At 49.6% G+C, this 27,628-nt stretch overlaps 1 protein-coding gene across 1 annotated transcript; it reads left to right on the forward strand.

The window, feature by feature from the left end:
• Positions 1-1,965: 1,965 nt before the first annotated feature.
• COL6A2 (collagen type VI alpha 2 chain) lies at positions 1,966-27,186 on the forward strand. The gene is made up of 28 exons (XM_066553844.1): positions 1,966-2,063; positions 6,112-6,249; positions 6,928-7,526; positions 8,001-8,021; positions 8,663-8,728; positions 9,149-9,202; positions 9,284-9,328; positions 9,503-9,529; positions 9,851-9,877; positions 9,989-10,033; positions 11,351-11,404; positions 11,811-11,873; positions 12,129-12,191; positions 12,635-12,724; positions 13,541-13,603; positions 13,992-14,054; positions 14,179-14,241; positions 14,728-14,790; positions 15,202-15,252; positions 16,206-16,241; positions 16,650-16,712; positions 16,956-17,018; positions 17,222-17,257; positions 17,479-17,524; positions 17,650-17,802; positions 17,972-18,424; positions 18,702-18,740; positions 25,780-27,186. The coding sequence occupies exons 2-28, from the start codon at positions 6,141-6,143 to the stop codon at positions 26,385-26,387; spliced, it is 3,063 nt and encodes a 1,020-aa protein (XP_066409941.1). The 5' UTR covers positions 1,966-2,063; positions 6,112-6,140; the 3' UTR covers positions 26,388-27,186.
• The last annotated feature ends 442 nt before the right edge of the window (positions 27,187-27,628 follow it).

The raw sequence follows: 27,628 nt of genomic DNA on the forward strand, positions 1-27,628 counted from the left end.
CCTATGTCCTCAGCCCATTCTTAAGGAAAAAACCCTCAATTACAGAAAACTAGCTCAGGCCTTTAACATCAGTTCTAAAAGAACTAATGTTCTCTAAACTCTAAAAAAAACCCAAAAACCAAACAAACAAACAAAAAAAAAAACCACCCGACAAACAAAAAACCAAACCAACAAACAAACAAAAAAATCCCACAAAACCCACACACAAACCCCCCCCTCCCACACACAAAAAAAGTCAGCAGGATGTTTTGAGGTTATTTTGTCCCATTTTCCACCACTTTAATGTGCCTGTGTGTCAGACTGCCCCAACTTAAGACAAGAACTTGACAGGTGTGCCCATCTATGACAGAGCTGTGAAGAAGACAATATTCCTACAAATGTCATGCAAATGAATATATAGGCAGGTGAAACATACCAAGATTGCCTTTTTATTGAGGGAAGGCGTACAGCAGGGAGCTGTTCTGTAAAATATACAGGAATCCTCTCAAGGACAAGGCATTTGGTCATATCAAGTTGCAAGGACAGGTATTGATTTGACATGAGAAAGTTCAAGACACACACATAGAAAATTAAAGGTAGGTCCTTTGGTCAAGAAATTTCAGTAAAAAGACAACACTTGCCAGTCTGGGAGGAGGAAGAGAAGATGTGGAGGTGTGGGTCTGTGGTCTGCTCCTCTCCAAGCACTCACCAGCACTGCAAGGGACAGATGTGCTGTCCAGCTGTTTGTGATAAGGCTTCTTGCTGGAGAAACAGTTTCTGCAGGGGCAGGTTCACTTAGAAACAGCTGCATTGAATGGATTAGAAGCAGCATTGACAGGTACCCATGGACATAACAGAGCTTGGACACAGCAGCAAAGCAGGAAAAACAAATGGCCTGGAATGTGACATATGCACTGGATCACTGGCAGGTGGATGGTTTGCTCAGACATCTCAGGTGCTGTCTGGTAGATCACGGTCAGCAAAAGCTGGACCCCTCCTCTCCACTAAAGAAGCTCTATAAGAAAAGGGACCAACCCATTCAGAGCTTCAGGAAAGCCGAAGCCTCACAAAATCCTTCCTTTGCTCTTCAAAACAAAATTATAGGTCAAGGAACAACAGGCTGTGTTCCTGAAAGTCATTGCTGTTCTCCATATTTTTTGTTCAGACATTTGCCCTTATTTTTCATTTAGCAGAGCTAAAAATACATTGTGAATTTAAAAGTAATTTAAAAAATACTACAGCAACAAAGTCCTTGAGCTCAAGGAGTGTTTGGACAATGCTTTCAGGCACATGGTATGATTTTTGGTGCTGTTCTGTGTAGGGCCAGGTTCTGGACTCAATGATCCTTGTGAGCCCCTTCCAACTCAGGGTACTCTCTGATTCCATGATTCTATGAACCCAAATCCAGAAATTAATTAATAGAAACTGGTAATACTCAGTCTTGGCTGGTTCTGAGGAAGACTTGCATATTTGCAAGGGCAATGATTCCACGATTCTGGGCAAGCTGCTCTTTTTTGAAATGTTCTTGTTTTCATTTGTTCCACTCAGGACACGTTACAAGGATGGAAAGAGGAGCATGACAGCAGGGGGGAAGAAAGAGAAAGGCTATTTGATGGTATAAATAAAGATGTGGGGCAGCAATGCCAACCCCGAAAAGGGGCCTCTCATCATGGAAAAATGAGACTTCCAGTTCGCGTCAAACAAAGATGCCTTCAGCTCCAGAAGGGACAACCAGCCCACCCCGAGCCGCGTGGGAGCGGAGGGGAGGGGACCCTGCCAGGTCTCGGTAGACCCACAGTGACTCTCCGTGGATGTCCGGAGCTACTGCAAACGAGAGTGCCGATTCTGGAGGAGGAGGAACTCAGAGGGCAGTTCCAGGCGGCGGGGAAATAGCGGGACTGGGCTGGAGACGCCTCCGCTGCTCCTCCCGGTCACTCATCCCGCACATCCCAGCGCCCAGAGCCCGGAGCCACCCTCCAGCCGGGGATGCGGGAGCCGTCCTGACACCGGCCACTCCACAGAGCCCTTTTTCCTTACGTTGCAGAGGGATTTGGGGGCGAAGTTTTGATGACCTAATTTTCCAGGTAGGCAGACTTTTTCACTCCGAGTACAGGGGTTCTGTGGCTACTTACTGGTGGAGCTCCAGCCGGGAATAACATAAATCCGTCTGAAATTTCAGCCTGTGCCTGCTGCTGCTTACTGGCTTTCCAGCAAGGTGCCTATTTCACATTTAGACAGTAACTGCTATAAGAAATATAAATTTTTCCTTTACTTTCAGGTATTGGCTAGTTTGGGTGTTTTCCCAAGGTTTTGGGGTTTTTTTCCAGGTGTAAGTAGTGTGGGCCACAAACTGCCAGGGCCACAGATCTAGAAAATCCCTCAGCTGAAGGGGGTGGATTAGTTCAGCAGTAACAGTGAAGTGATAGGAGCAGGGCAGAGAACTGCTCTGCTGGGTGATTTCCGCTTCAGTTTTGGGATTTCGGAAGATATGATTTAGACTCACCTGTGGTCCCTGTCTCCTATTTTTGCTGAATTACATCAGCACAAGCTCGTCTGTTTTGGGAGGTGGCAGCACATTTAGGAATGCCTGGGAATTCATTGCACTTGGTGGCAGGGGTTTGCTCCCCTCAGCCTTCCTGTAGACCAGGCTTTCCCTGGCTGATATCCCTGGATATTTGTATGGAATACCTGGAGAAGATCTGAAGTCTGTAGCTGAAACCTCTCCCATGGGTGCTCTGCCCAGGGATGAAAATTACAAGGCAAGTTTGTGTAGTGGCTGCGACCAGCACTGAAATTCCCTCCTTGTGCAGCATGTAAACCACAGGCACACAAACGGGAAGGAAGAGGAGATACATTTAAAAGAGTTTTGTTCCAAATGGGGCATATTTTTCTTTTCTAGTTTCATTTATCAAACATCTGAGTGGAGAAAATGCTGCATGCACAAGTGAGTGACACCACAGGCATTGCATGCTGGACATGGCCATGGAAAATGCTGGGACTGAGCAGCAGGGAGGCTTCAAACTTTATTCTGAATATTTTAGCACAGCCAGCATAACTCTCCTTTCTTGAGAGGAATGCAATTTGTGTGGCTTTAAATTTATGTGGCTTTAGATAAGTTCCTTGAAGGCAGTGTTAATTTAGACAGCAGAGCATCTTGATTTTTGGGAATTTGGGGAACAGTTTGGTCAGTTACAATGGGTGTTCTGGTGTTGGAGGAGACATACACAGTGCACCAGAGGGACCTTCTGGAATATCAATGTATAGGATAAAGCAGACCATGGGTCTGCCTGGCCAGGTGCATGAGGTGACATTTCCACTGCACTGGGATCTGCTCAAAGTATTACTTGGGATTTGCACTAAGATATGAGAGCAAAAATAACCAGATATAATTTGCACATTTGAGCCACTGCAAGTGATTTGTTTGCCATAATATCACTTTTGGTTCAGTTGCTCATGTTGGAAGAGAAGCAAGCAGAGAACTTGGGTCCTCCTGCTAGGCCACTCTTTTGCAGGGCTCTGTCTAGATAAATCCATATATTTTCAGTTATGTGCGTAACAGCCAGGTCACCTGGGATCTCCATGTGGGACCAGCAAAGACTATACATTTCTCTGCACCTGAGGTAAGAGCACAGACCCTCATTCAGGGAGAATGGTGCAAGACAGTGCCCTCAAAAATTTTTCAGAGGATCCACTGCTTGAGATTCCCTATTGTTTTTCCCTAGTGTGCAGGGTGAAGGAGGTGATACACTCAAAAATACAAATACTGAGAGAAGGCCTCATAGGAACAAAGGTCCCGCTATGGCAGAGAGAAAAGTCAACGAAGAACAGGATGGGCAGACCCAAGTATTCAGGCATTTTGAGTCAGCTCCCAATTTGCTCTTTGCATTAGTTTTTTGAACTGTGTTCAAAAATTGCATTCAACATACAGAAAACAGTCTGAAATACTGGTGAAATCTGAGGTTTCCATCTCAGCATCTTTCAGTGGCAGGTGGGACTTTCAGTCAAATATCAAATGTTACGGGGTTTGCAAGAGCGTCACAACAGCTATTGGTGCTCTGAGGATGACAAAATGGGCAGCATTGCCCACCCCAGCCTTGGATGCCCCTGAGGTGGGTACTGGAGCTCCCAACAACCCCCCACTGTGTATCCAGGGGGGTTAATACCAGGTGGGAAGCTGGGAGAGCAGGAGACTAACAGAGCTCAAGCTGCAGAGTGGGATAGAGGAGACGGTGCAAGAGGACTCCAGGGAAGTGAGTTGAGTCTTGTGTTTTCAGGAGTCTCTTTCCTGCCTCGTTGTTCTGCCCATGGAGAGTCCAAGGCTGTGGTGCTTCACTGACCCAGTCCCAGGCCCCAGGGGCTCTGGGCAGGAGCTGTCCTGTGCCAGAGCTGGCCCTGGTTGCCTGTGCAGGCCAACTGCTCTGCTCTACAGTGCCTTCCCACCCACACACACAGAGGGAAAGAAGGAGGGAGAGAGGGAGGTGGTTAAACTCAGCATGCAGTGATGAGTCAGACGCTTAGCCAAAGCCCTCAGTGCTCCCAGCCTCTCCAAAAGCTGTCTCCATCTTCCTCAGCTAAAGGCTGGGTTTAAAATGGTGCTGTCGGAAGGCTCAAAGCTGTTGTGTCCTACAAAAGATCAGGATCTCCTGCAGCTCTGCTTTATGAAGGGCAAACAAAACAAGGAAAGCCTGCAGTAGGCTTAGAGAGGTGAAATCTTGATCTTAACTAAAACACCCGTTTAGCATGAAAGTGTTTTATCCCTGCCATACCACTTTTATTCTCTGCAGCACAATGGAAGTTTAGCCACACTGACTTATGTGGGACGTCATAGAATCATAGAATGGTTTGGGTTGGAAGGGACCTGAAATACCATCCCATCCCGTCCCATTCCCTGCCATGGGCAGGGGCACCTTCCACTAAACCAGGTTTCCCCAAGCCCCATCCAATCTGGCCTTGGACACTGTCAGGGATGGGACAGCCACAGCTTCTCTTGGCAACCTGTGCCAGGGCCTCCCCACCCTCACAGGGAACAATTTCTTCCCAATACACCACATAACCCTGCCCTCTGGCAATGGGAAGCCATTCCCCCTTGTCCCATCACTCCAGGCTCTTTTCCAAAGTCCCTCTCCAGCTCTCTTGTTGACCCTTTTGGTACCAGCCAGTGCTGTAAGGTCACCCCAGAGCCTTTCCTTTTCTAGACAGAAGAATCCAAATTCTTTCATAAGCACAGGCCCTAGTGTGGAGGAGGGCTGTCACTGTTGCAGGGTCTCAGCAGCACTGACACCTACCTTTCCAGCATAAACCAGTTTGCAGAAGCCTGTGGTGCACTGCAGCTGGCACTATAAACTGGAAGGGGACATGTCCCACCAGGCAAGAGCTAGGGCACCATGTGGAAAGAGGTCTCAAGGGAAGCCAGGGAGGGCTGAGTTGCCTGTATTCTTCAGTAATGCTGTTCCTCAGTCAGCTGTGGCAGAACTCAGCTGCATTGCTCACTTGCCCTCCCCCTGCAATTGCCATTGTCACGAAATGCACGCTCAGTGTCCCTTCAAGCCTTGGACTCTTCCAAAAGTTACCAAAAAAAAACCCAAAGCATTCAAGAAAGAAACCGTCTTTTTGGACTGGATTCAGGCCTTTTTTTCATAACAGACATCCCACATGCCCCTTACTGGTTAGTGTTGAGTTGGCTACCATGCAGAGAAGCATCTCTGGGCCACCACAGGGCCATGTTAGTTGGTTCTGGGGTCCTCTAGATGCAAAGGTGAGCATCTCCCCTTCCTCCATATTCCACGAATTGCTTGAATGTTGCCTGAGAATATCCTTTTGAATCCCATGTACCTTTCAACACTTCCATACATTCCTAAGAACTTTTCAGACCAGATCTCTAACTCTTCTGCTGCTTTAAGTTGTCATAACCCTACATGAAATAAACTCCCACATGCAGCTGGGCCTTGGAGGCATGGTGATGGGTTGAGCACTAAAGATGTGCATTTCTTCAAGAGATTTTTTTATTTGTCCTTTCACTCCATGGGAAGTGAAAGGGAGCATTTACAGGGAGCATAGGCTGGCTTTGTGTCATGCCAGCAGAGTCAGGAGATTGTGCATCATGTTTAACATGTTACCTGTGTTTTTCCACAGGCATCTGAATATCCTGAAGGGCTGCTGAGATGTTTAGACAAGCCTTGTTTCCCACTATCCTTTGTGTGGCTCTAGTTCCTCTCCATGCTGCTCAGCTTGATGTGGATGGTGGAGATGTCAGTCCTACCTCCTGTGCAGGTATTAACCAAATAATTTGGGTCACCTTAGTGGGCAGCAATTTTAACAAAAACAATGCTCAGTTGTAGAATCTGCTTGCCAGGAACTGATACTGGGACATTCCACCTCCCCTGGCCCTTTGCACTCCTCTGGTAACAATCCATCTGTGGGGAACACTGTCCTTCACCCAAAATCACGTTTCCATGTTTGCTTTGGTGTGCAGAGAGCTAGAGATGGAAAGAGCTGGGGTCTGCCAGTGGTGTCTTTCCCAGCAGATGCAGTAACAATCACCAGTCCCCAGAAGTCAGCTCTCTATCTGATGCCAGAAAATTGTTCACTTTAAATCTGGTGATTTCCTCATTTTTCAGTTACACTGCAGAGGTGATTTACGGGTCCAGCAGGACTCTTACCAATAAAAGCAGGATTTTCAAGATTGATTTAGTACTGAACAGTGCTGGATTAATGATTGGACTTGATAATCTTAGATGTCTTTTCCAACCTTAATTATTCTGTGATTCTATAGCAGATCTTAGAAGTCCTGGTCAATGGGGAACCATCTGACCCAAACACAAGTGTCACTTCTAGAGCTAGGTGGGACTTGTGCATTTCCCGGCATCACACTTGGTCCAAGTGTCTGGGGCACAGCAAAGGGGGTGCATGAAGTGCTCTGACATGGTCTGAATAAATGTTCCCATGCAGAAAAGAGGAACTGCCCCATCAATGTCTACTTCATCATTGACACCTCGGAGAGTGTAGCTCTGCAGACTGTGCCCATCCAGAGCCTCGTGGACCAAATAAAGCGCTTCATCCCCATGTTCATTGATAAACTGGAGAGCGAGCTCTACCAGAATCAAGTCTACATCACCTGGCAGTTTGGTGGGCTCCATTACTCAGACATAGTAGAAATTTACAGCCCTTTGACAAGCAGCAAAGACATTTACCTGCCCAGGCTGTCTGCCATTAATTACCTGGGCCGGGGCACCTTCACGGACTGTGCAATCTCCAACATGACCCAGCAAATCCAGACCCAGATGGCCAATGGCGTGAACTTCGCGGTGGTCATCACCGATGGCCATGTAACGGGCAGCCCCTGTGGGGGGATGAAGATGCAGGCTGAGAGGGCACGAGACATGGGCATCAAACTGTTCGCGGTGGCCCCCAGCGAGAAGGTGTACGAGCAGGGTCTGCGGGAGATCGCAAACCTGCCACACGAGCTGTACCGCAACAACTACGCCATCACCCAGAGGGACACCCTGGAGATAGATGTCAACACCATCGACAGGATCATCCAGGCTATGGTAGGTGCAAGGAGGGGAACAGGGGGCACAAGAGGAGCAGTTCACAGATGAGGGATGCTTTCCCTTCTGTAGGCTTTTGGAGATAACCTTTTGTAGGGAAAGTGCAGCTTTTTTTCTGGTAGTTAGCCAGGATGCCTTGGTTTGTGTCTCCGTTTCCCAGCATGTCTGGGCAGGCTGCCACCCTAGTCCTGGCTCTTACTGAAGACCAGGCCATACCCCAGCCTGCTCCCCATCCAGAGGCATGTGGAAGAGTGTGCCACACTGAGACACGTGCTTACCATCAGCATGGTCCTCGAGACTCCAGCTGTGAGGCACTATTAATCAGGGGCTCTCCAGAGGGCATCTTTACAGCCAGGGGATCTTTACCACCTCCTCTCCCTTACTACCACACTCCCCTCCAAGGGTGAGCTGCTGTCTCCCCCGTGGGACTGAGCACCTTAACTTATCTTCTTCCTCCTGTTCTCTCTTTTGCAGAAACATGAAGCCTACGGCGAGGTGAGTGAGCAGCCTCTCTGTGTCTTTGCCACATGACAGGTTTAATTTGCCCCAGTTAGAGCAGACCAGCTCACACCCCAGAACAGCATGGACCTGCATGGGATGGGTCCCTGCCCACCTGCAAAGTCTAGAGACACATTCCCTTATCCAGGTGTTGTAATGGCACACTGGACTCACTCCCTGCCTCCCCCTCACCTGCAGTGGGTTCTGGTCTATGGAATAGACTAATTTCTTCACTTTGGAGACACATTACATAAATGGTGCCCCTGCTGAAGCTCCTGCCCTGCTGGTACCACAGGGGCAGGGTTTGGCTCACAGAGGTTGTGCAGGGGATGGTCCAAAGAACATGCCAGTCCCATGATGACTGCAGATGAGCAAGCCCCCACCACCTCTAACACTTGGCAGTCTTGTTCTTCCAGTCTGGGCCCAGAGCCAAGCTATAATGAACATGCTCATGGTAACTTTCCACTCTTAATTTACACGTAGCTCTTCTTTGTGTGCTTGTTGCTGCTTCAGCCCTGATCCAATAGATTTTACCCCTGAGTTGATGGGGAGAGGAATGTGGAGAGCTGTGGGTGCAGAGTTGAGCTGAGTTTGGGATGCACATTATCAGTACCTCAGTTTAATTTCTTGTATTTCAGTGCTACAAGATGAGCTGCCTGGAGATTGCAGGGCCACCTGGTCCCAAGGGATACCGAGGGCAGAAGGTAAGTGGGAAAGGCACTTAGCTGTGGGAAAGGTAATAATGCCCCTGCCTGCTGCAACCACTGCAGGATGCCCTAGACCTCACCTCACATCACCTCAGCTGCCTTCTCAGGTAGCACCCAGCTGGGAAATATCCCCCAGCATCTATCTTGGCCCTTGGAGACACAGCCAACACTGGTGTGACCATGTCTGTGCCAAGGCTGATGCACTGCCAGCCTTGCAGAGAGACACTGGAGCGCCTGAGGACACCAGGACTGAGGCAGCAGTTGTCACTGAGTTCCCCACTCTCAGAGCAGAGCTCTCACATGCACAAGGGTGTCCCGCTCTCCTGCTCCAGCTTTATATGCTCTGATCTCCTAGAAACTGCCATTTTCTCAGTCAGCACCAAGCCTGGACTTACACTGGGTTTTTCCTTTCCTTAGGGTGCAAAGGGGAACATGGGTGAGCCAGGTTCCCCGGGTCTGAAGGGACGACAGGTGAGTTGTGGAAAATCCTCCCCTCAGTTTGCTACATCTCTGATGATCTCAAACTAACTCTCTGCGCCTTCCTCCCCGAAGGGCGACCCAGGTATTGAAGGTCCAATCGGATACCCTGGTCCCAAGGTAAGAATCACATAGCTGATGGCTGAGCTCTTTGCATTCCCTGATTTTTAGTAAAGCAAGGGAAACTTTGCTTCTCCCTCACACCTGCCCATTTCCCACCCCAGACCTCTGTGCTCAGCTCTGCTGACTGCCCAGGCACTAACACAGGGTTTTGGTGTTTTTTCCTTTGTCCAGGGTGTCCCAGGGCTGAAAGGAGAGAAGGTGAGAAAGACGAGATGGAATGGCTGTCTGGCATTTGGTGGGGACCATGCTCCTTTCTGATGCACAGAGGAGAGATTAGCTGTGACGGGGGAAGGATAGCAACTCTATTAACGTGTAATTGTGGGCCTGGGGAGGAATTTCCAAGGGCATCAAAAAGCCTGTCTCCTCCTTCAGGCTTTGATCACAGTCTGGTGGAGTGGGAATGGGTTTAGGATGTAAATGGAGGGCGAGAGGCAGGTGGTAGAGATGGGGACTGAAGGGGGAGTCAGGGTGGTGGGGGATGCAGGCAGTATCTGACTTCCTGTCGTCTTCTTCTCCCAGGGAGAAATTGGATCTGACGGACGGAGGGTAAGAAAGAACATTTTCTAACTTGCACTTATTTCCAGCTCCCAAACCCTTGGACTGTGTGTTAACAGATCCCTCTTCTTCTTTTTTTTTTTTTTTTTTCCATGATCCAAGGGTGCCCCTGGCTTGGCAGGAAGGAATGGCACAGATGGACAGAAGGTAACTGGGAGCACTGGGAGCACCCTGTAATGTTGCTGCCACTGTTCCATTTCTTTACCCTCTCTCATCCCCACAGGCTGTTTAGTTTCTTCTCTCCTACATGCTGGCTTTCTGTTCCAGCTGAGGTTCCTGTGAACTTATCTGTACATTATTCTGCATGTCCTGTAGAAATGCATGAAGTAATTCAGGTCACAGGAATGAATGTCAGAATAGGCTGAGTTGGAAGGGACCCACAAAGATCATGTCCAATTGAACAGGACACCCCAACAATCCCACCCTGTGCCTGAGAGGGTTGTCCAAACTCTCCTTGAGCTGTGGCAGGACTGGGGATGTGATCACTTCCCTGGGGAGCCTGTCCAGTGCCCCATCACCCTCTGGGGGAAGAACCTTTTCCTAATATCCAGCTAAATCCCCCCCCACATCTCGATGCCATTAAGTGTTGTCCCTTGGTCAGCAAGCTCTCTGCAGGACGTGGATGTGGGACCCAGTCTGTGCTCCTGCTGAGAAGGTGATAAGGCCAGATAATTTGGGTATAGATACCTTATCCCGATTGTTAGTGAGCCCTACAGGACACAGACACAGAAAACTTCAAAGAAATTTGGTTTTCAGGGCAGTTTGTCACTTCATCTCTAAACCACAGCTTGTATTTAGTATTAAAGCCCTAAAGACAAGTTCAAAGGTCTCACAGCAAAGTCTCTGGCTTTGTCCACTGGCCAGCGCACCCTGGCTTTGCACAGTTTCCTATACCCAGCCCCCAGTGCATCTGTGGGTAATAACAGTTCTTCCCACTCCTCAAGCACTGCTGAAGCTCTAAAACATCCTTCACTCTTCCCCATTCTAAAACATTAAAGCCCTTCAGCTACCCCCAGTCTCTGTCCCAGCGCTGTCTCAGCACTGCACTGTCTCAGTGACAGAGCTGTTTTGGGACACAGGGCGAGGCAGTGCTTTCTCTCCGGGTGTCTGTCAGGCAGAGTGGTTGCTACACACCTAAGCTGCTCTGACGGGAGAGGTATGAGAGAGGAGCAGCACAATCCTGAACATGAGTGACCGCCAAATCCAGCCTCAAGGGACATTCTCATCTCTCAGGGTACACTCATGGGATGAGCCTGCCTGATTTCCTTTAGTCTGCTTTCTTCTTCTCCACTTTTCTCTGTGTTCAAGGAATACACTTGCTATTTATTCTATAACTGTTGACAGATAAGGTCAGTGGATGATGCTAATATTATTAACATTATTAATGTCAGCAAGAAAAGCTGTGTTTTCCCTTCAGCCACCTATAACTTCTCAGTCTTTTCCTTTTGAATGTAATCTCTCCAGGGCAGGCTGGGGAGAATTGGACCACCAGGATGCAAGGGTGACCCTGGTGACAAGGTAGGAATGCTTTACTCTTTCACCAGCACATCAGTTATGTAGCTGCTGAGTGGTACATAGGTAGAAGGGTGGCCAACAAGAGGTTACTGGCCCATTTTCCTACTGGCTGTATAATCTGATACCAGACCTGGGATCCCTGGAATGGGGACCATGGTTTGATTTTTCTGTGCCTCTTTTCCGTGGACAAGCAAGCTGGGAGCCCCCAGTGTCCCTTCCCTCCACATCGGGAGGAGGAATTGCCCTTTTCATGAACATTAGCAACAAGCAAAAATGACTTTAGCCTCTAGAGCAACTTTCTAAGCACTGGCTTAGAAATGTTATTTGATTAGAAAGTTTTATTTGGTTTATTCTGCATGGAAGTGTTCCCAATGTGAAGTGCATGGTTCTTTGTCATTTCCCTCCCCAGGGCCCTGATGGCTACCCAGGAGATGCAGGAGACCAAGGAGAAAGAGGAGATGCAGGCATAAAGGTACAAGTGCTCTGCACAGACAGCAGGGTGTGGGCAGAGGCAGCCAGTGGGGACAGCTAAACACCATTCCCCGTATTTTTATATATATATCCTAAATCCTTTACTGCTTATGGAGTTCATAGGCTTTGGGGTCTGGATTTCATCACCAGGCACAGGCACTGAGGGAAGGGCCTTGCTGGCCTTGCTCCTTGGGCTACTTGTGGTACAGTGTGCTGGTGAGGCAGGCAATGACCACTGGCTCTCTGGCTCTTTCAGGGGGATCCTGGCCGGCCTGGTCGCAGTGGACCCCTGGGGCCCCCAGGAGAAAAAGGAAGCCCGGTAGGTTCATGCTGCATTCAAATGTCTCCAGGGTTTTACTGTGGTCTGTTCATAAAATCACAGAATGATTTGGGCTGCAAGGGACATTAAAGCTCATGCAGTCCCACCCCCTGCCATGGGCAGGGACACCTTCCACTAGCCCAGGTTGCTCCAAGACCTGTCCAGCCTGGCGTGGGACACTTCCATGGATGGGGCAGCCACAGCCCCTCTGGCTTTGGGCAGGACTGGATAGATGCTGTAAGGAACAGTTGACAAGCCTGACTCTGCTCCAAGGCTGGACCCCCTGCTCACGTCATGTGGGTATGCTGGGTGTGTGGATGCAGAACCGGGTGCTCATACACATTTCTGCTTGAGGAGGACTGCTTGACACGGGATAAAAATGGGAGGTGTGTGCACACCTTGACCTCTCTTCCAACAAACTGTATTTCTTTTTCTTCTGCAAGGGACTTCCAGGCAACCCTGGAGCTCAAGGGCCTGCTGGAATCAAGGGAAGGAAAGGTGAAGTGGGACCTCCTGGACCCAAAGGAGAGGCTGTAAGTGGCTGAATAGATCCCTGGACATTGGGCACACTGCAGGAACCTGAGGCAGTTTAATGGATGAGTGCTGAGAAACTCCCCTGTCCTACTTTGTGCATCCCAAAAGATGTGCAGATGCTGATCTCCTTGTCTCTCCCATCCTCACAGAGCAGAACTCCCATAATCCCAATCCTCCCATAATCCTAAATTTGATGTCAACCATTCACCTCAACAGAGAAGCATCCTGTGTTCCCACATAACCACACAGCCCTGGCCTCTGTGGATGCTCAGGGACACTTTGGTTGTACTTTGGCAAGTTCCCCAAACCTCTGGCTCCTTGAAGGATCTCAAAGAGTCAGGATCTGGTGGTCATTATGGCAGAGCTCTGTGAAAAGGGCAATGTCACATATCAGTGGTGTCACACAGACCCAAGTTAATATGATGGGGCACAGCAAATTTTGGGGAGTGGGTTGGAGAGGATGATCCCTGGCACAGCTCCACCAGCACCAAGGGGCCAGAACCCAGCCAGCCTGTCCCCTTGTGCAAGATTCAGTGGGGAAAGCAACACTGGATGAGCTGGAAATAAATAATTGTCTTTAACCCTGAGGGAATGAACCAGGTATGTTTGTGGTCACTGTGGTGAAACACACCTGGGTGTTGCTTTCCAAAAGGAAGCATGGACATCCCTGCTCCCCTGCTGCTGGGAACCCACTTGCTTAGCAGGCAGGTGTAAATCTCAGAGGGAGGAGGAGGGCAGCCAGGGGTCACTGCCCAGGTGACATCCATCCTTTCACCCCATTTCACCCCATTCATGTGACTTCTGTGTCTGCCAAGGGGCGACGTGGAGATCCAGGGACAAAAGGCAGCAAAGGCACTCCCGGAGGCATAGGAGAAAGGGTGAGTGAAGCAACTGCCCAATTATTGCAAATAAGCCCCAAATGTATAGGACTGGGGAGTGTGTGATGTGCTACGGCCCAGCCATGCAGTGTCCATTCAGCATCCCTGCAGCACCAGAGCTGGGAATGCAGATCCCACTGTGCTGTGCTCCCACTGTGCTACTGGCACCAGGTACAGCCTCCTCCTCCAGGGTTTGGTCCAGAGAGGGGATGAAGGGCAGCAAACCTCAAGGTTGAGAGACACATTCAGAGGTCATACTGCCCTGACATTGTTTCAAACCAAGAAACACCGGGTTTGAGAAGGGCATCATGAAGCATGCACACTATCTGCCATGCACACAGATAGCATTGGAGACATCCCTGACCAGGAATATCTTTCCCTTGCACAGGGAGATCCTGGTCCAGAGGGTAATCGTGGTCTGCCTGGTGAGGTTGGAAACAAAGGAGCCAGGGTAAGCATGGAGCAAGACTTGGTGACAGCCAGGAGGAAGGGGGAGCAGTGGTGCCATCCAGGGCAGCTTGCCTGGCTTTCCTCCTCATGCACTGTGTGTTCTTCTGTCTTTCTTTGCTGTTCAGGGAGAACAAGGACTACCAGGACCTCGAGGCCCTTCAGGTGCTGTGGGAGAGCCAGGCAGGATAGTAAGTTGCACTTGGGCATGTGTGTGACCATGCCCTCCTTCTGTGGTGAGAATTTGCCCTGCTGACACAAGCTGCCTGCACTGTCCCTCCCAAGGAGAACCTGCACGACCTTCTCTCAGGGAGGCTCCAAAATCGAGTGTTCCCATGACAATGTGGAAGGGATCTCTGGAACGGGTGGGTCACTGGGGAGAAAGAGGATGGGACTCCACAAGCACCTATTTGTCCCAGGTCTGTGCTTAGTCCATCATGCCACTGTGGCAGTAGTGCTGTGACATCCAGGTGGCTCTATAGGACATGGGACCCCATGACAGAGACATGACTGTCTCTGCTGAGACAGTCACTGCCACAGTGAACTCACCAGCAAGAGAGATGGTCCTGCAGCATCATCTTGAGAGCTGGTTTCTCCAGCACGGTCCCTTGTGTGCTGGGGGGGCAGCAGGGAACATCCTCACTCACTTCCTGCCTTCTCCTAAATCTGTCCTGCAGGGATCACGTGGGGACCCTGGTGACTTGGGCCCAAGAGGTGATGCTGGACCACCAGGACCAAAGGTAAAGCTCATGAATAAACCTCTACATTTGGAAAGGCTCATTTACTTATTTATTATTAAAAAAAAAAAGAGAAGTAGGCAGTTTTCACAGCAGAAACTTGTGTGCCTCATAAACAGAATCAGACCTGAGCCTCCCTATGGGGCAGAGATGTAGGCCTTTCTCTGACCAAGGAGCTCTGATTACTCCTCACTCAGAGCAAACTCAGGGGCATCCCTGGCATGTGACATCCCCAAGACCCTCCAAATCCTTGTTCTGCAAAGCTATTCCAAAGCTATTCCCAGCTGCAGAAGCCTTGGCTCCTGATGGTATCTCACACCCAGAGAAGATGAAAATGGCTGTAACTGTCACAGACAGAAGCAGGTCAGAAGGGCCAGGTTTGGTACCTCACAAGTCTTTTTTTTTTTACCAAAGGGTGACAGAGGCAGGCCTGGCTTTAGCTACCCTGGACCCAGAGGACCTCAGGTACATATTCTTCATCCAGCATGTGAGGATATCTGTTTGAGTGGACGTTGCTGTTGGATCTGAACCGACTGAGAAAACAGGGAAGGAGGAAGAGAAATGCTCAGGGTCACAGATGTGTGGAGCCTGTAAAGGAGAAAGGGGGTTCAATACCCGGACTGAACCTGGTCACAGTGCATCAGGTGCTGGGGACCCCAGTTCCAATCATGGTGATGGCGTCTCAAGTGTCAGCCTGAAGCTACAACTGCTCTTCAGCTTTTTGCCCCTCACTGCAATCTTTGGGTGTACTGGTGTATTGGAATTAAATACCAATATAGCTGGATGGAATGTGCCTTGGCTCGTCTGGCCCTTGCTGCTTGACCAAGGGCGGCAGCTGTGGTGGTTTCACCTCAGAGACGCCTTTGGCTAGCTGGATGTTGCAGCTGACGCTTGGGACAAGTCCAGGCAAGCAGGAACTCAGGTTTACCTCTGGTGGAGAGGCTTTAGGCGAGGTGAAGGAAAAGGAGTTGGGTTCTGCTGGAGGCTTTCGATCCAGAGCTTTATTCCTAGCACACAGACCTCTGAATACAGCAACAGCTCCAACAGAACAGAAGAACCGCGTGGTTGCAGTGTCTTTTAACCCCAGGGAGAGGGGGAGGGAAGGGGTAGGGGTCCCACCAACCAGGTAAGGGGGGGGAAGTCTCAGGGTACAAATGACACCTGGATGACCCAATGTCCCCAGGGCTGAGAGGCATCTTTTGAACTTCGCCAATCATATGACACCCTTTCTGGAATGCCAAGATTGACGGACAGCACTCAGCAGGGTGCAAGGGAGGGGAAAAGGGAGACGTTATTGGCATACCTGGGGCAAGAGCAGGGATGACTGAGACAGGCTATTTCATCTCACCGCAACACTGGTGCACGGTGTGGGGCCAGTCCTGGACAGCTGCTAACCTCTTCCTCCTCTCCTTTTGCAGGGTGACAAGGGTGAGAAGGGGCAGCCAGGACCCAAGGTGAGTGTGCTTTTCTCCATCATCTGTTTTTTTTTTTACTGACTGGAATGCCACAGAGTTGTCTCCCAGCACCCTGGGTTAATGGCTAAGGAGCCAGACCTGCCAGCAGCTGCCCTGGATGTTCTCTGCAGCTGGAGCCTGATTATATCTCCCAAGTCCATCTCCTTTTGAAATCATATGAAAAATGTGTTGCAGAGCTTCTATTTTTGGGAGGTTTTTTGGTGTTTTGTTTTGTTGGGGTTTTTTTGGTTAATGCCTGTATAAACACTGTTTGCTGTGCTCTGAGCTGCTATTTTAGAGGATGCTCTCCCAGGCCAGGCAGGCATGTGTTTGTGATGCAGCAAAACCTCTGCCTGAGCACATCCAGATGTGCTCCATGCCGGATCTGGTTCTTCTTCCATCGAGCAGGGAGGACGAGGTGAGCTTGGACCAAAAGGAGTACAAGGGACCAAAGGAGAGAAGGGGGAGCCGGTAAGCAGATTCCCTGTGCTGCCCCAGGGTCAGTGTCTCCCTCCCACATTGCTGCCCTGTATGCTGGGGGTGACACTGCCGCTGTCTGCCTGGTCCCTGTCCCCAAGCTCAGGTGTAGAAGGCTGATGGCTGTGCTCAGCAGAGCTGGGGCTCACCAGGGGGTCAGAAGGGGCCCTGAACACCAGGGGCTGCATTACTAACATTGCCCAGGAAATATTTGACTCTTCTTTACTTCTTCCCCAGGGTGATCCTGGCCCAGGAGGAGAGCCTGGACAGCGTGGTCCACCTGGTGAAGCAGGCCCTGAGGTACAGTCCCATGGCATTGTGTCTGAGCAGATGCTGTTGGAGGGGACACAGTTGCCAGATGTGTCCACTGGCTCACAGTGGGCCTTCTCCCCTTCTCCTTCCCCTTCTGCAAAAAGCCACATTTTTGATGGCTCTGACATCTAGTTCCCAGAAAAAGAACTCTTGGGAAAACTGTGCCTGAAATCCCTGTGCTCTTCTTACAGGGAACCCCTGGCCCACCAGGAGATCCTGGTCTGACTGTAAGTAACCCCTGCTACTCTTCCTCCTGGGGCAATAATGGCTTTTCCATGCACAGCCCAAGAACAAAATAGGACATCAGGTCCTTCTGCTGCCTGGCAGAGGTGGCCTGTGGCTTCCCATGGAAGCCTGGGAAAGAGGGCAGAGGGCTGGCTGGATGGGAAGGGAAAGGAGAGCCTTTGCTTTAGATGGAAGCATTCACCCTGCACCCCTTTCTTGGCAGGACTGTGATGTGATGACCTACGTGCGAGAGACGTGCGGATGCTGTGGTGAGCTGACATCACCTCTCCCCAGGGAAGGGGAACAACCACATGAGGGATTGGAACAGGGGGTCACCAGAAGGTTTCCAGCATCACTGACCCCTGTGTTTCCCTTCCTCTGCCCCTCTCCCCAGACTGTGAGAAGCGCTGTGGTGCCCTGGACATCATGTTTGTTATAGACAGCTCCGAGAGCATCGGCTACACCAATTTCACCCTGGAGAAGAATTTTGTCATCAACGTGGTCAGCAGGCTGGGCTCTATTGCCAAGGACCCCAAGTCACAGACAGGTCTGGACTCTGTGGGGACACAGTGGGGCATGGGGAAAAGAAAAGGGTCTTGGATCCTTTCAACCTCAATGGTTATTTTCCATGTCTTTTCAGACCAATTGGGCAGCTCTTTGGCTCTCCACTTTTTCCCAAGGATGCAAAGCCAAGTAATGTGACACTTTTTTGGCAGGTGCCCGTGTTGGAGTGGTGCAGTACAGTCACGAGGGCACTTTTGAAGCCATCAAGCTTGATGATGAGCGCATTGATTCTCTGTCGAGCTTCAAGGAAGCAGTGAAGCGCCTGGAGTGGATCGCTGGAGGCACCTGGACACCATCTGCCCTTCAGTTTGCCTACAACAAGCTCATCAAGGAAAGCAGGAGAAAGAAAGCCCAAGTGTTCGCTGTGGTGATCACAGACGGGCGCTATGACCCCCGGGATGATGACAAGAACCTCGGGGCTCTTTGTGGCAGAGATGTGGTGGTCAACACCATTGGCATAGGCGACATGTTTGACCAGCCGGAGCAGAGTGAGACCCTGGTCTCTATTGCCTGCAACGAACCCCAGCGAGTCCAGAAGATGAGGCTCTTCTCAGACCTAGTGGCAGAGGAGTTCATTGACAAGATGGAGGATGTGCTCTGCCCAGGTCTGTCCTTGTCTTTGCATGGAGCTGGAGTTTTGAGCCCCAGGGTTTGGGGAAGGGGGCAGAGATGTGTGCCAGTAAGTTGGCCAGCAGCTGGGTCATCCATAGTGGGATCTGACCTTAGCCCTGAACTAAGAGTCCTTCCTCAGATACAGACCAACCTTTTGGGGCAGTCCTTTGGTGTTCCTGTAAGAGACATTGTCCTGCCACTCCTACTGTGCATACTGTGAAAGGGGATGGCAACACATGGCTCATTTTTCCTTGTTTCTTTTGCTTCCAGATCCACAGGTTGTCTGCCCTGAGCTGCCCTGTCAGACAGGTAAACATTACAAGTAGCTTCATGCCATTTGCACAGACTCTGGGGGGAGACTGCATGACTCTCAGGAGTAGGAGAGGGGGGGCAACCCTGTTCAATCCCTTTGGAAGGCAGGAGTTTGGGAAATAGTGTTACTTTACGTGAGGAGAGGCCCCAGGGTTTTCATCCCCTGGTCTTTTCCTGTCTCCGAGTTCTCTGCACAGGTAGGTATGAGTGCACTGTGTGAGTGCACCAGCATGGCTCATCCCTGATATTTCTCCCCATCCAAATTCCTGATTCCTGAGAGCCTGACTTGAGTTTATTTTTGACCTCCAAACTCAAGTCAAAATCTCCTTGCTAAACACCCACTCACATAACCTTTTTAGCAGAATGCTCCTTGGGAGTGACAGGCAGAGCAGATATTAGGGATCAGTTGGAAAACGGCAATGTAATGGACCTAAAGCTTTGGCTTCTCTAATGCTGGCTGTATTTAATTAACAATTAACTCAGGGTGTTGTATTAAAGGAAAAGACAGTAAGGATCCTCTGGTGCTCTGTGTGCTTGAAGGTAGCTTTACTGGCTCACATTTTGCTTGTTAAGGGGCAGATGTGCATCCCAAATTCCTAGAGATCCTGTCCGTCTGAATCTCGGTGTCTGTTTAAATACTATAGATGAGCTCTGTGCTGATGCACAAAGTTTATAGAGGACCACGGTTTTGCCTGTTCTGCAATTTTTGTCTCTTCTCTTGCCATGAATGCTTTTGTGGCAGTCCCCAGCTTCAACTGAGCCTTATACAGAATATCAAATTTCATTTTTAAGTAAGTCCCTTTGTTTCCATGCAAAGGAAAGGAAAACTGCTCCCAGGATGCACATAATTCCAGAGAAAATCTATAATTATTCCTGTCTAAAATCTCTTGCTGGTATTTTGAGTATTTGTACCTGGTCATGACGGGGACATAGTGTGCAACTGTGATGCTGAGCTTCTCTGCTGTGTCCTTGGAAGAGCTTTGCCTGCAAATCTGTGCACAAGGAGGTGAAATCCCCAGGCCACACTGGTGATTGCTCAGGTGTCTTCAAAGGTTTTGGTCTTTGCAGCCTTCCCATTTCCGAGGAACACAAGCAGTGGCACACTTGTTTCTCCCAGGCTTAGGCCATCAAAGCCGTGCAAAGCAGGGAAAAGTTGTCAGTCCTTTCCTTGTAGTGCAGTTGGGTGTTCCTGTTCCTGATGCAAGGTGAGAACATCAGACAGAGGCAGTGGAATGGCTTGGTTGCTGGTGCCTGGCAGCCCTGGGGACCAGAACAGAAATGGCTTGAGGAGGCATCTGAGGGGGTTCCCTCTTCAGTGAATCCCTTAAGCCATGCCATACACAAACTGGGCTAAGTGTGGGCAAGACCTGCGCCCCAGAGAACTTGGCAGGTAGAGTGATGAGGCTGGGTAAGGTTGGCCTCCTGTCAAAGTGCCCTTTCAGCATGGGCAAAAGTTGTTCTAGATCTGGTAAATGAAATTTTAAGTAATAAGTTCAGAAGTGTTTGGGCAAGGAGCCTCCCACCCACCACGCTGGCCGGTCCATGCTGCGCTGCTGTCATCGTTTAGAAGGATGTGCAGTGGTCACACTCCCGTAGTGGCAAGGGAACATGTTGGATGGGATTGGACATAAGGCACATGTCAAGGCCTGGGGCTTCTCTGGTTTTCTCAGAACATCCCATGAGCTTATGCCAATTCCCATGCAGTTCCTCTGGGTGGAGATGGTGCCCTTCGGAGGGAATGTGAGTGGGCCAGTGCACATCCATCCCCAGTGCGTATGTTTCGGACTGGCCAGACAGACGGGTCAGGGAGGCAGCTCAACCAGCCCAGTTCTTGGCCCCATGGCTCAGTGTGGTGGTTCTGACACTTGGAGGGACAAATCAACTGCCCCAGCTTCAGCCTGTGTAATGCCAGCAGAGCACAGGCAGGGACAGGTACCACATAGAGCCTGTCTTCCCCCCATGCTGCCTCAGGGCTTTACCTGATATCTTCCCATTTTCAGCACAGCCCCTTGTGTCTCATCAGTTACTGCTGTGCTAACAGGATGCTGGAGGGTCGAATGCTGAGCAAATCTGAACTAATCACTTGCTTCATAGAGACCGCATGACATCCTGAGAGGCTCTTGCTAACCAATGCAAAAGGCTTTGCTTTGAGCTTTGGGGTTTTATTCAAAGTTAAATTCAGCACAGCCAGGTGCAGACAGAGGCTCTCAGGGTTCTGACAAGCCCAGACACCACACGGCTTTGACTGCAGTCACTGCCCTGAGGCTGAGGGCCAGGCAAAGAGGTCACATAATGCTGTCCCTTAGATGTCTGCCTTACAGCGTCACTTGGGCAGTTTGCACATAGCACAGTCCTGAGCTACATGATAGGTGAATCCCATCTGCAGAAGGAAGTGGCCTTTTTCCTGAGCACTGTTTCTTCTCCATCGTGCCTGTGCTGGATCAGTAGGAACTGGGGAGGTCAGGTTCTGTGTAATTTGCTGGAGTCAGTCAGTTGATGTGTGAAAGATTTCAGGGCAAATCTCATGGTTCCTTAGACACAAATGGCAAAAAGATTTAAAATCTGGCTTTGGTCTTTACTTTCCTGTCCTTGTTAGCTCTGATCTTCTCTGATGCAGTGCAAGTAGGAAAGCCGGGTAGCTTTCAGAGACGCAGCCATTGCTAGCAAGCCCTGAAAATATTCTTTTGACGCTCACTTGCAGATGACAGGAACCCTGGGAGTGTAAACCCACTTATTTTCCACCCCATGGAAGAGGGAGTCAACATAGATTTCCCCAGCACTATACACTCGATCGCCCAGTTCCTAAACTCCACGCGGGAATCCCGGGACCCCAGCATGTACACCCAGCTGGTGGCCACTTTGGCCTTTACTGCCGAAAAAGCCAAGTTTGCCACTGGAAATGAGCGGCAAGAGTGGATGGACTTGTTCATTGACACCTTCAAAATGGTGCACAGTGAGATTGTGGGGGACCCAGAGACTGTGCTAGGGCTGTGCTGAGACCTCTCTTGGGGGTCACGCGGAGGTGGAGGCTGAGTGGAGGTGGAACTCATCGCTCCTGTGTGGCAGAGGGGACAGCACAGGGGAAGATGCTTTTAGTTCAGGAGAGACAGAGGCAGTGGAATGGCTTGGTTGCACTTAGATGGGGACAGGACACAAGGAGCAGTTCCCTCCAGCTTGGCCACCATGGTGGCTTTCCTTAGCAGTGTCAAGGAATGCTCGTGCTCTGCCTGCTGCTTTTTTGCCAAGAGCTTAATGATGCATTTTCCCCATGCCTTCCTGCATATGTCCTTTTGGACCCCTTTCAAAGCATCTTCTACATCCTCTCTCTCAGTTACCACAGGCTCTCTCTGGGTCCTGCAAGGCTGACTAAGCAAGGTGCATCCCTGCTTACCACAATGTCTCTGTGGACCCCCTTGTGGGCAGCTGGGGGTGTGGAGGGAAGGAGCAAGCAGGATGGGAGAGGGAGCAAGCCTCCCTTTCTATAGGGAGCACTGTCACCTGGGCAGTGCTTCTCTCAGAAGCTTTGTGGTCTCCCCTGGCCTTTTTCTCTGCTTGTACATTTGTGTTTCCTCTGTCACAATCCACAACATGTACCTGTCCATATACAAAAGGCAGATATTCTGTCACGTGGGGCTGGGTGGTCCAAAAAAAAACTCCTTGACTGATGTGAGTTGTTAAAAAGCAAGCATGATGTAGTAGAGCCTACTCAATCCACACCCAGTGCTGCTTTGGCTCAGAGATTGCAGAGCCCCCACCTGCACTGCAGGTATGCGTGTTTAGACAAGGTCTGGTATCTCCATCCGCTCAGCTGCCCCTGGTTGCACAGAGTCAGGTAGACCAGTGCCCTTCCCACCTCCAGTTTTGCCGCTCTCAAGCTCTATTTAGAGGTAGTGGAATTTTGTGTGCAGACACAGGAGTAGAAGCGCTTACTCTGACTGACATGGTATTATTGCAATAAAGTTTACTGAGCAAATGTCATATTTAATGGGCAGAAGGGAGATGTGCCATCTTCAGGAATGTGGCTGTAATATTTCCAGGTGCAAAAAGTGGAGCCAATTGCCAAGCTCAGCCATTGGAATTGCCTGCTCTGCACTTACTGCAGTGCTCCCATAAGGTTTCAGCACTTTTTCCTCCCAGGGACAAGTTGCTGAGAGAACTCTACTGCTATCAGTGCAGAATAGAGGGAAAAGAGTTCTGAGGGCTTTCCATGACATGCTGTGTGTTTTAGGTGAAAGCAAAAAGATCAGCCTCTGCCTGACTCTGATCATAATTCACATAGTCCAGATAGTCTGTGCAAAGCCAAACTCCCTATTCTCTCTTGATTTTTTACTGCAAAATTAGTGTGAATTAGCCTGCTGGGATGCAGGCCTGAACTCAGAGTGGTTAAGCTGTTCCAGCCATGATGCCAGAGGAAAAGGTCCCAAACCCCACTGATTGGAAAAGGTCTCAGGGCTGGAATATTTTGCTGAACAAAGAGAGAATTGGGGAAGATTTCAGCTAAGGAGATGTTGGTTTTATTTAATTTCATCACACAGTAGCCATTTATTCCTAGCAAAACACTAGAAACAAAGTTTTTTACCTCTCAAAAACCTTCAGCTCTTTAGAGGTGGGGAGAGGGAGAAAATGTCTCTTTGCATGAGGGGTATTTGTGCTTGTTCTTGTTAGAGGCAAATGGGTGAAGGAGTGGTTTTTTGATCATAATCCTAGCTAATCCCTCTGATAAAACCAGATGGATTTCATCACAATAGCAGTTCCTTCAGTGAAGCTCTTGGGCAAAGTAAGGACATGATAAAGATAAGGAGCTGTGTAAAGGATGATCCACGCCTCCCCAAAGACAGGAGGAGCTAGGAAAGGGGGAAACCCCAAAAAGGTCTAGGATGTCAGTCCCCACTTCACTTTCATCTCCACTATCAACACTGGGAAAGAATAGAGGAAATACAAGTTCCTCAGGTTTTAGAAGAAGCAGGAAGGTGATGTGAATGGGTAGGATTGCTCTGCACACACTAATGGCAGAAAAATCAATGAAAAAGAAAAATCAATTTCGGATTATTTGTGTTGCCTTCATTAGACATCCTCAGCTGTGAGCCACAGACATTCATAATCCACATGAAAAGGACCAATGCACCAGTTAAAAGCACGACAACATTGGTTGGCCTAACTCATGTTGATGCCTTTTGAGAGCTTCTCTTCCAGTTAGGATGAGAATCTTGCTGTAGAAAAGGGTGCTTAGGTCCTCAGCCTCTCAGAAATGGGAACAAGCTGCAACCAGAGCCTGACACTGAACAGGACAAACACAAGGCTTTGCTGCCTCACATTCCCTTGGGATAACTCATATGTAAAGGCACTTTATCAAACACTGGAAAGCAGCCTTCTCCAGCTGTGAGGGCTGAGCAGCGAGCCTGGAGAATGTTCCTATCAGATGTGCACTACGCTCTCACTGAAGCTCCATGGATGCTTCCCTCTGCTTAGCCAGGAGTTCTTTAGGCTTTCTTGTCATCTTAAAAAACATGTGGGCAGCTTTGGGGGAGGCTGTTAACACTGCCCCAACACGATGCACAGCCCCTGCTCCCACCTGCTTTCACAGACCCTCACATAGGTGTTGCGCTGTGTGGTTGCAAGGGGGATTCCTTCCTGCCTTTCCCCCTCCACAGCTGCTCAGAGCAGGTGAGGACCAGGAGTGCAGGTGCTGCCAAGGTGAGGTTTCCTTGTGGCAGCAGTGCCTGCGTACCAGGAACTGCAGCATCAACGTGCTTTTACACAAGACTTCTCACAGAAGTTTGGGCAGAGGTGAGTACGCGCCTTTATTGCTTCAAAGGAGAGGAGGTAACAAGTGAGAGGACAAAAGGAAATGGCCTCAGGTTGTACCAGGGGAGATTTTGATTGGATATTAGGGGAAATTTCTTCACTGAAAGGGTGGTCAGGCACTGAAACGGGCTGCCCAGGGAAACAGTGGAGTCATCATCCATGAAAGTGTTGAAAAAACATGATGTGGTGCTTAGGGATATGGTTTAGAGGTTAACACAATAGTGCTGAGTTAATGGTCAGACTTGAGGATCTCAGAGGGCTTTTCTAACCATTCAGATTCTGTGATTCCCTGACCCAGGCATAAGCACTGTTCAGCACTAGGGAATCTCTGTCAGGCTGGATTCACTCATAGTGTGGAAATTCAATCTAACATTACACTCCTATCCCCAAGGTTACCCCTTGTTGCCAGAAATGGATGCTCAAGGTGTGGCTGCTCCAGAAGCTCCTATTCTTTGCCAGGGATGCAACACAACATGGCAGCATCTTTGGGACTTCACCCTTTCAAGATTCAGTCTCAGACCCACTCCCACTGCTTGAGAGTGCTATGGGCATTGCCCTGCTGCCAGCTCAGGAGGAACTCAGAGGAACACTGAATGCAATGCACATAACTACAGAAAAGGGAGGAAATAATGGTCCCTACCAGCTGACTCAAAAGATAGCTACTTTCTTCTACTTTTTGTTTTTTCCTGAGTTTATTCACTGCATATACTCATATTTTCTATATGGTTAGAGTAGGCTTGGAGCAAACACTGGAAGGTGTCCCTGCTCATAGCAGGGGGTTGGAACAAGATGAACCTTAAGGTTCCCTGCAACCCAAACCATTCTGAGATTCTCTGATTCTATGATTTTATGATAAGAGTAACTCTGATAGTAAACTGCTCTCCTGAAGTGACTGAGAGGTTTACAGGTGCTGCTTGCCATTAATCTCTGGATATTCCTCTCACAAATAAGAGCTGGAAATTGATGTAGGGCAGTGGGCATAATTCTGGGACTTAAATGCACAGACATGTCTAACTTCACGAGGGTCAGTCCCAGAATTAACATTCATTAAATGCCCAGTAGCTGAGGGCATCAAAAGCAAAGCTCCTACATTTCAAGTTGTAAAGACAGGCTTTGGTAGTGGGGTTGGGCTGGTCCTTCTTTGGACAAGGATGTATAGAGGCAGCTCCAACCCAAATTATCCTATAGTCTTCTCATTCTCCCAGCTCCTGTCTTCTTCTTCCCCCTGCAGAGCTTGCTGTAGCCCAGTGCACCCAGCGCCCTGTTGATGTCGTCTTCTTGCTGGATGGCTCAGAAAGGATCGGGGAGCAGAACTTCCAGAGTGCCCACCGCTTCGTGGAGGATGTGGCCCAGCAGCTGACGCTGGCCCGGAGCAACAGCGACCACATGAACGCCCGGATCGCACTGCTGCAATACGGCAGTGAGCGGGACCAGAACGTGGTCTTCCCGCTGACCCACAACCTCACCGAGATCTCCGACGCGCTGGCACAGATCAAGTACCTGGACTCGTCCTCCAACATTGGGTCAGCCATCATCCACGCCATCAACAACATCGTGCTCAGCCCAGGCAATGGGCAGCGACTTGCCCGGCGCAATGCCGAGCTCTCCTTCGTCTTCATCACCGACGGCATCACGGGAAGCAAGAACCTGGAGGAGGCCATCAACTCGATGAAGAAGCAAGATGTCATGCCCACGGTGGTGGCTCTGGGGAGCGATGTGGACATGGATGTCCTGCTGAAGCTTGGCCTTGGAGACCGGGCAGCCATCTTCCGGGAGAAAGACTATGACAGCCTCTCCCAGCCCAGCTTCTTCGACAGGTTCATTCGGTGGATTTGTTAAAAGAAGGGCACATACACAATCCTTCTCTCACTGATATACACACCCCTGATATTACCTGTTGTATTTTCTTCCCCCTGTATGGTTGCTAGCCCTGAAGACTTGCCCTCTGGGTCCTCCTTTCTAACCAAAATCCAGAGCTCTTTATTGATTTTCATGATTTTCATGATGAAGAGTCATCATGATGAATCTTACATTTATGGTGCTAATTAAAACCCAGATCAAAGCAGGATACAGAGCCAAATGAAGTACTTCTGTAAAGCTTTGTACACACCAAGCCTTGCACACACCAAGCCATGACGTGTGTATGTACTGTAATCCTAGGAGGGCTTATCAGAGATGCAAGAAACCTTTCCAGTGTAGCAGGACCAATGAATAACTCAAACTCTCAATATCTCTCAGTGCCTCTTCCCCATCCTTTCTGGGAACAGCAGAATGGTGTGAGAGGTACTGCTGCCTTCCACAGATGCTTCTTTTGGGGGGGTTTATCTATGTTAAATTTCAAAAATCATCTCTGAGATCTTTATTTTCCTGTGGGCCACACCTGCCTTGATTCCTTCTGTTATTCTGCCCTTCATCAGAACCTGCTCATCTATTACTGCACTCAGAATTTCAGCTGAGAGGGGCAGCATGACTCCCAGCATCAACAAAATACTGGACAGCCACCAGAGCTGCCTCCCAGTCATCCCAGTATGCTCAAAGCATCCATGGTACCTTCCTCCCACCAGTATCTGCTGAGCAACACCCAGATATGAATTCAAATTGTGCTGTCTGCAAAAATAAACGAACCTTTTCCAACCTATCCTGAAAAAGCCTCTTTCTTCTGTAGTTGTAGGGTGTGGAGACCCTGGGGAGCATCCCCTGGGTTGAGGAAACACCAGAAGCTTCCCCCAAAAAGCTGATAAAACCCCATTGGCTCCTTCCCCCATTCCTATGTCTGTTCCTGCATCGCTGAGCCACTCCCTCCCTATTCCCTGATTGGCCCTTCTCTTTGTACTGCCCCAAGACCAGGGTGACCCCGGGCCCCTGGGGAGAGAGAAACGTGGACCCTCCATATGTGTGTGCCTGGGACCCGAACATGTTACCACGCAGCTGAATTAAACATCTGTGGATACCATGCACAGGCCCTTTTTGCTTCGTTATCCTGGACTTTATTAGCAGCAATTTGGGCTGCAACAGTGTGGATTTTTTAAATTATTTTTAATGAGCAGCTGGTTCTCCTGGTTTCAAGCTGGTAAATCCAA

Source organism: Molothrus aeneus, chromosome 7 (assembly GCF_037042795.1).
Source record: "Molothrus aeneus isolate 106 chromosome 7, BPBGC_Maene_1.0, whole genome shotgun sequence".
In the NCBI taxonomy this organism is placed as follows: Eukaryota; Metazoa; Chordata; class Aves; order Passeriformes; family Icteridae; genus Molothrus; species Molothrus aeneus.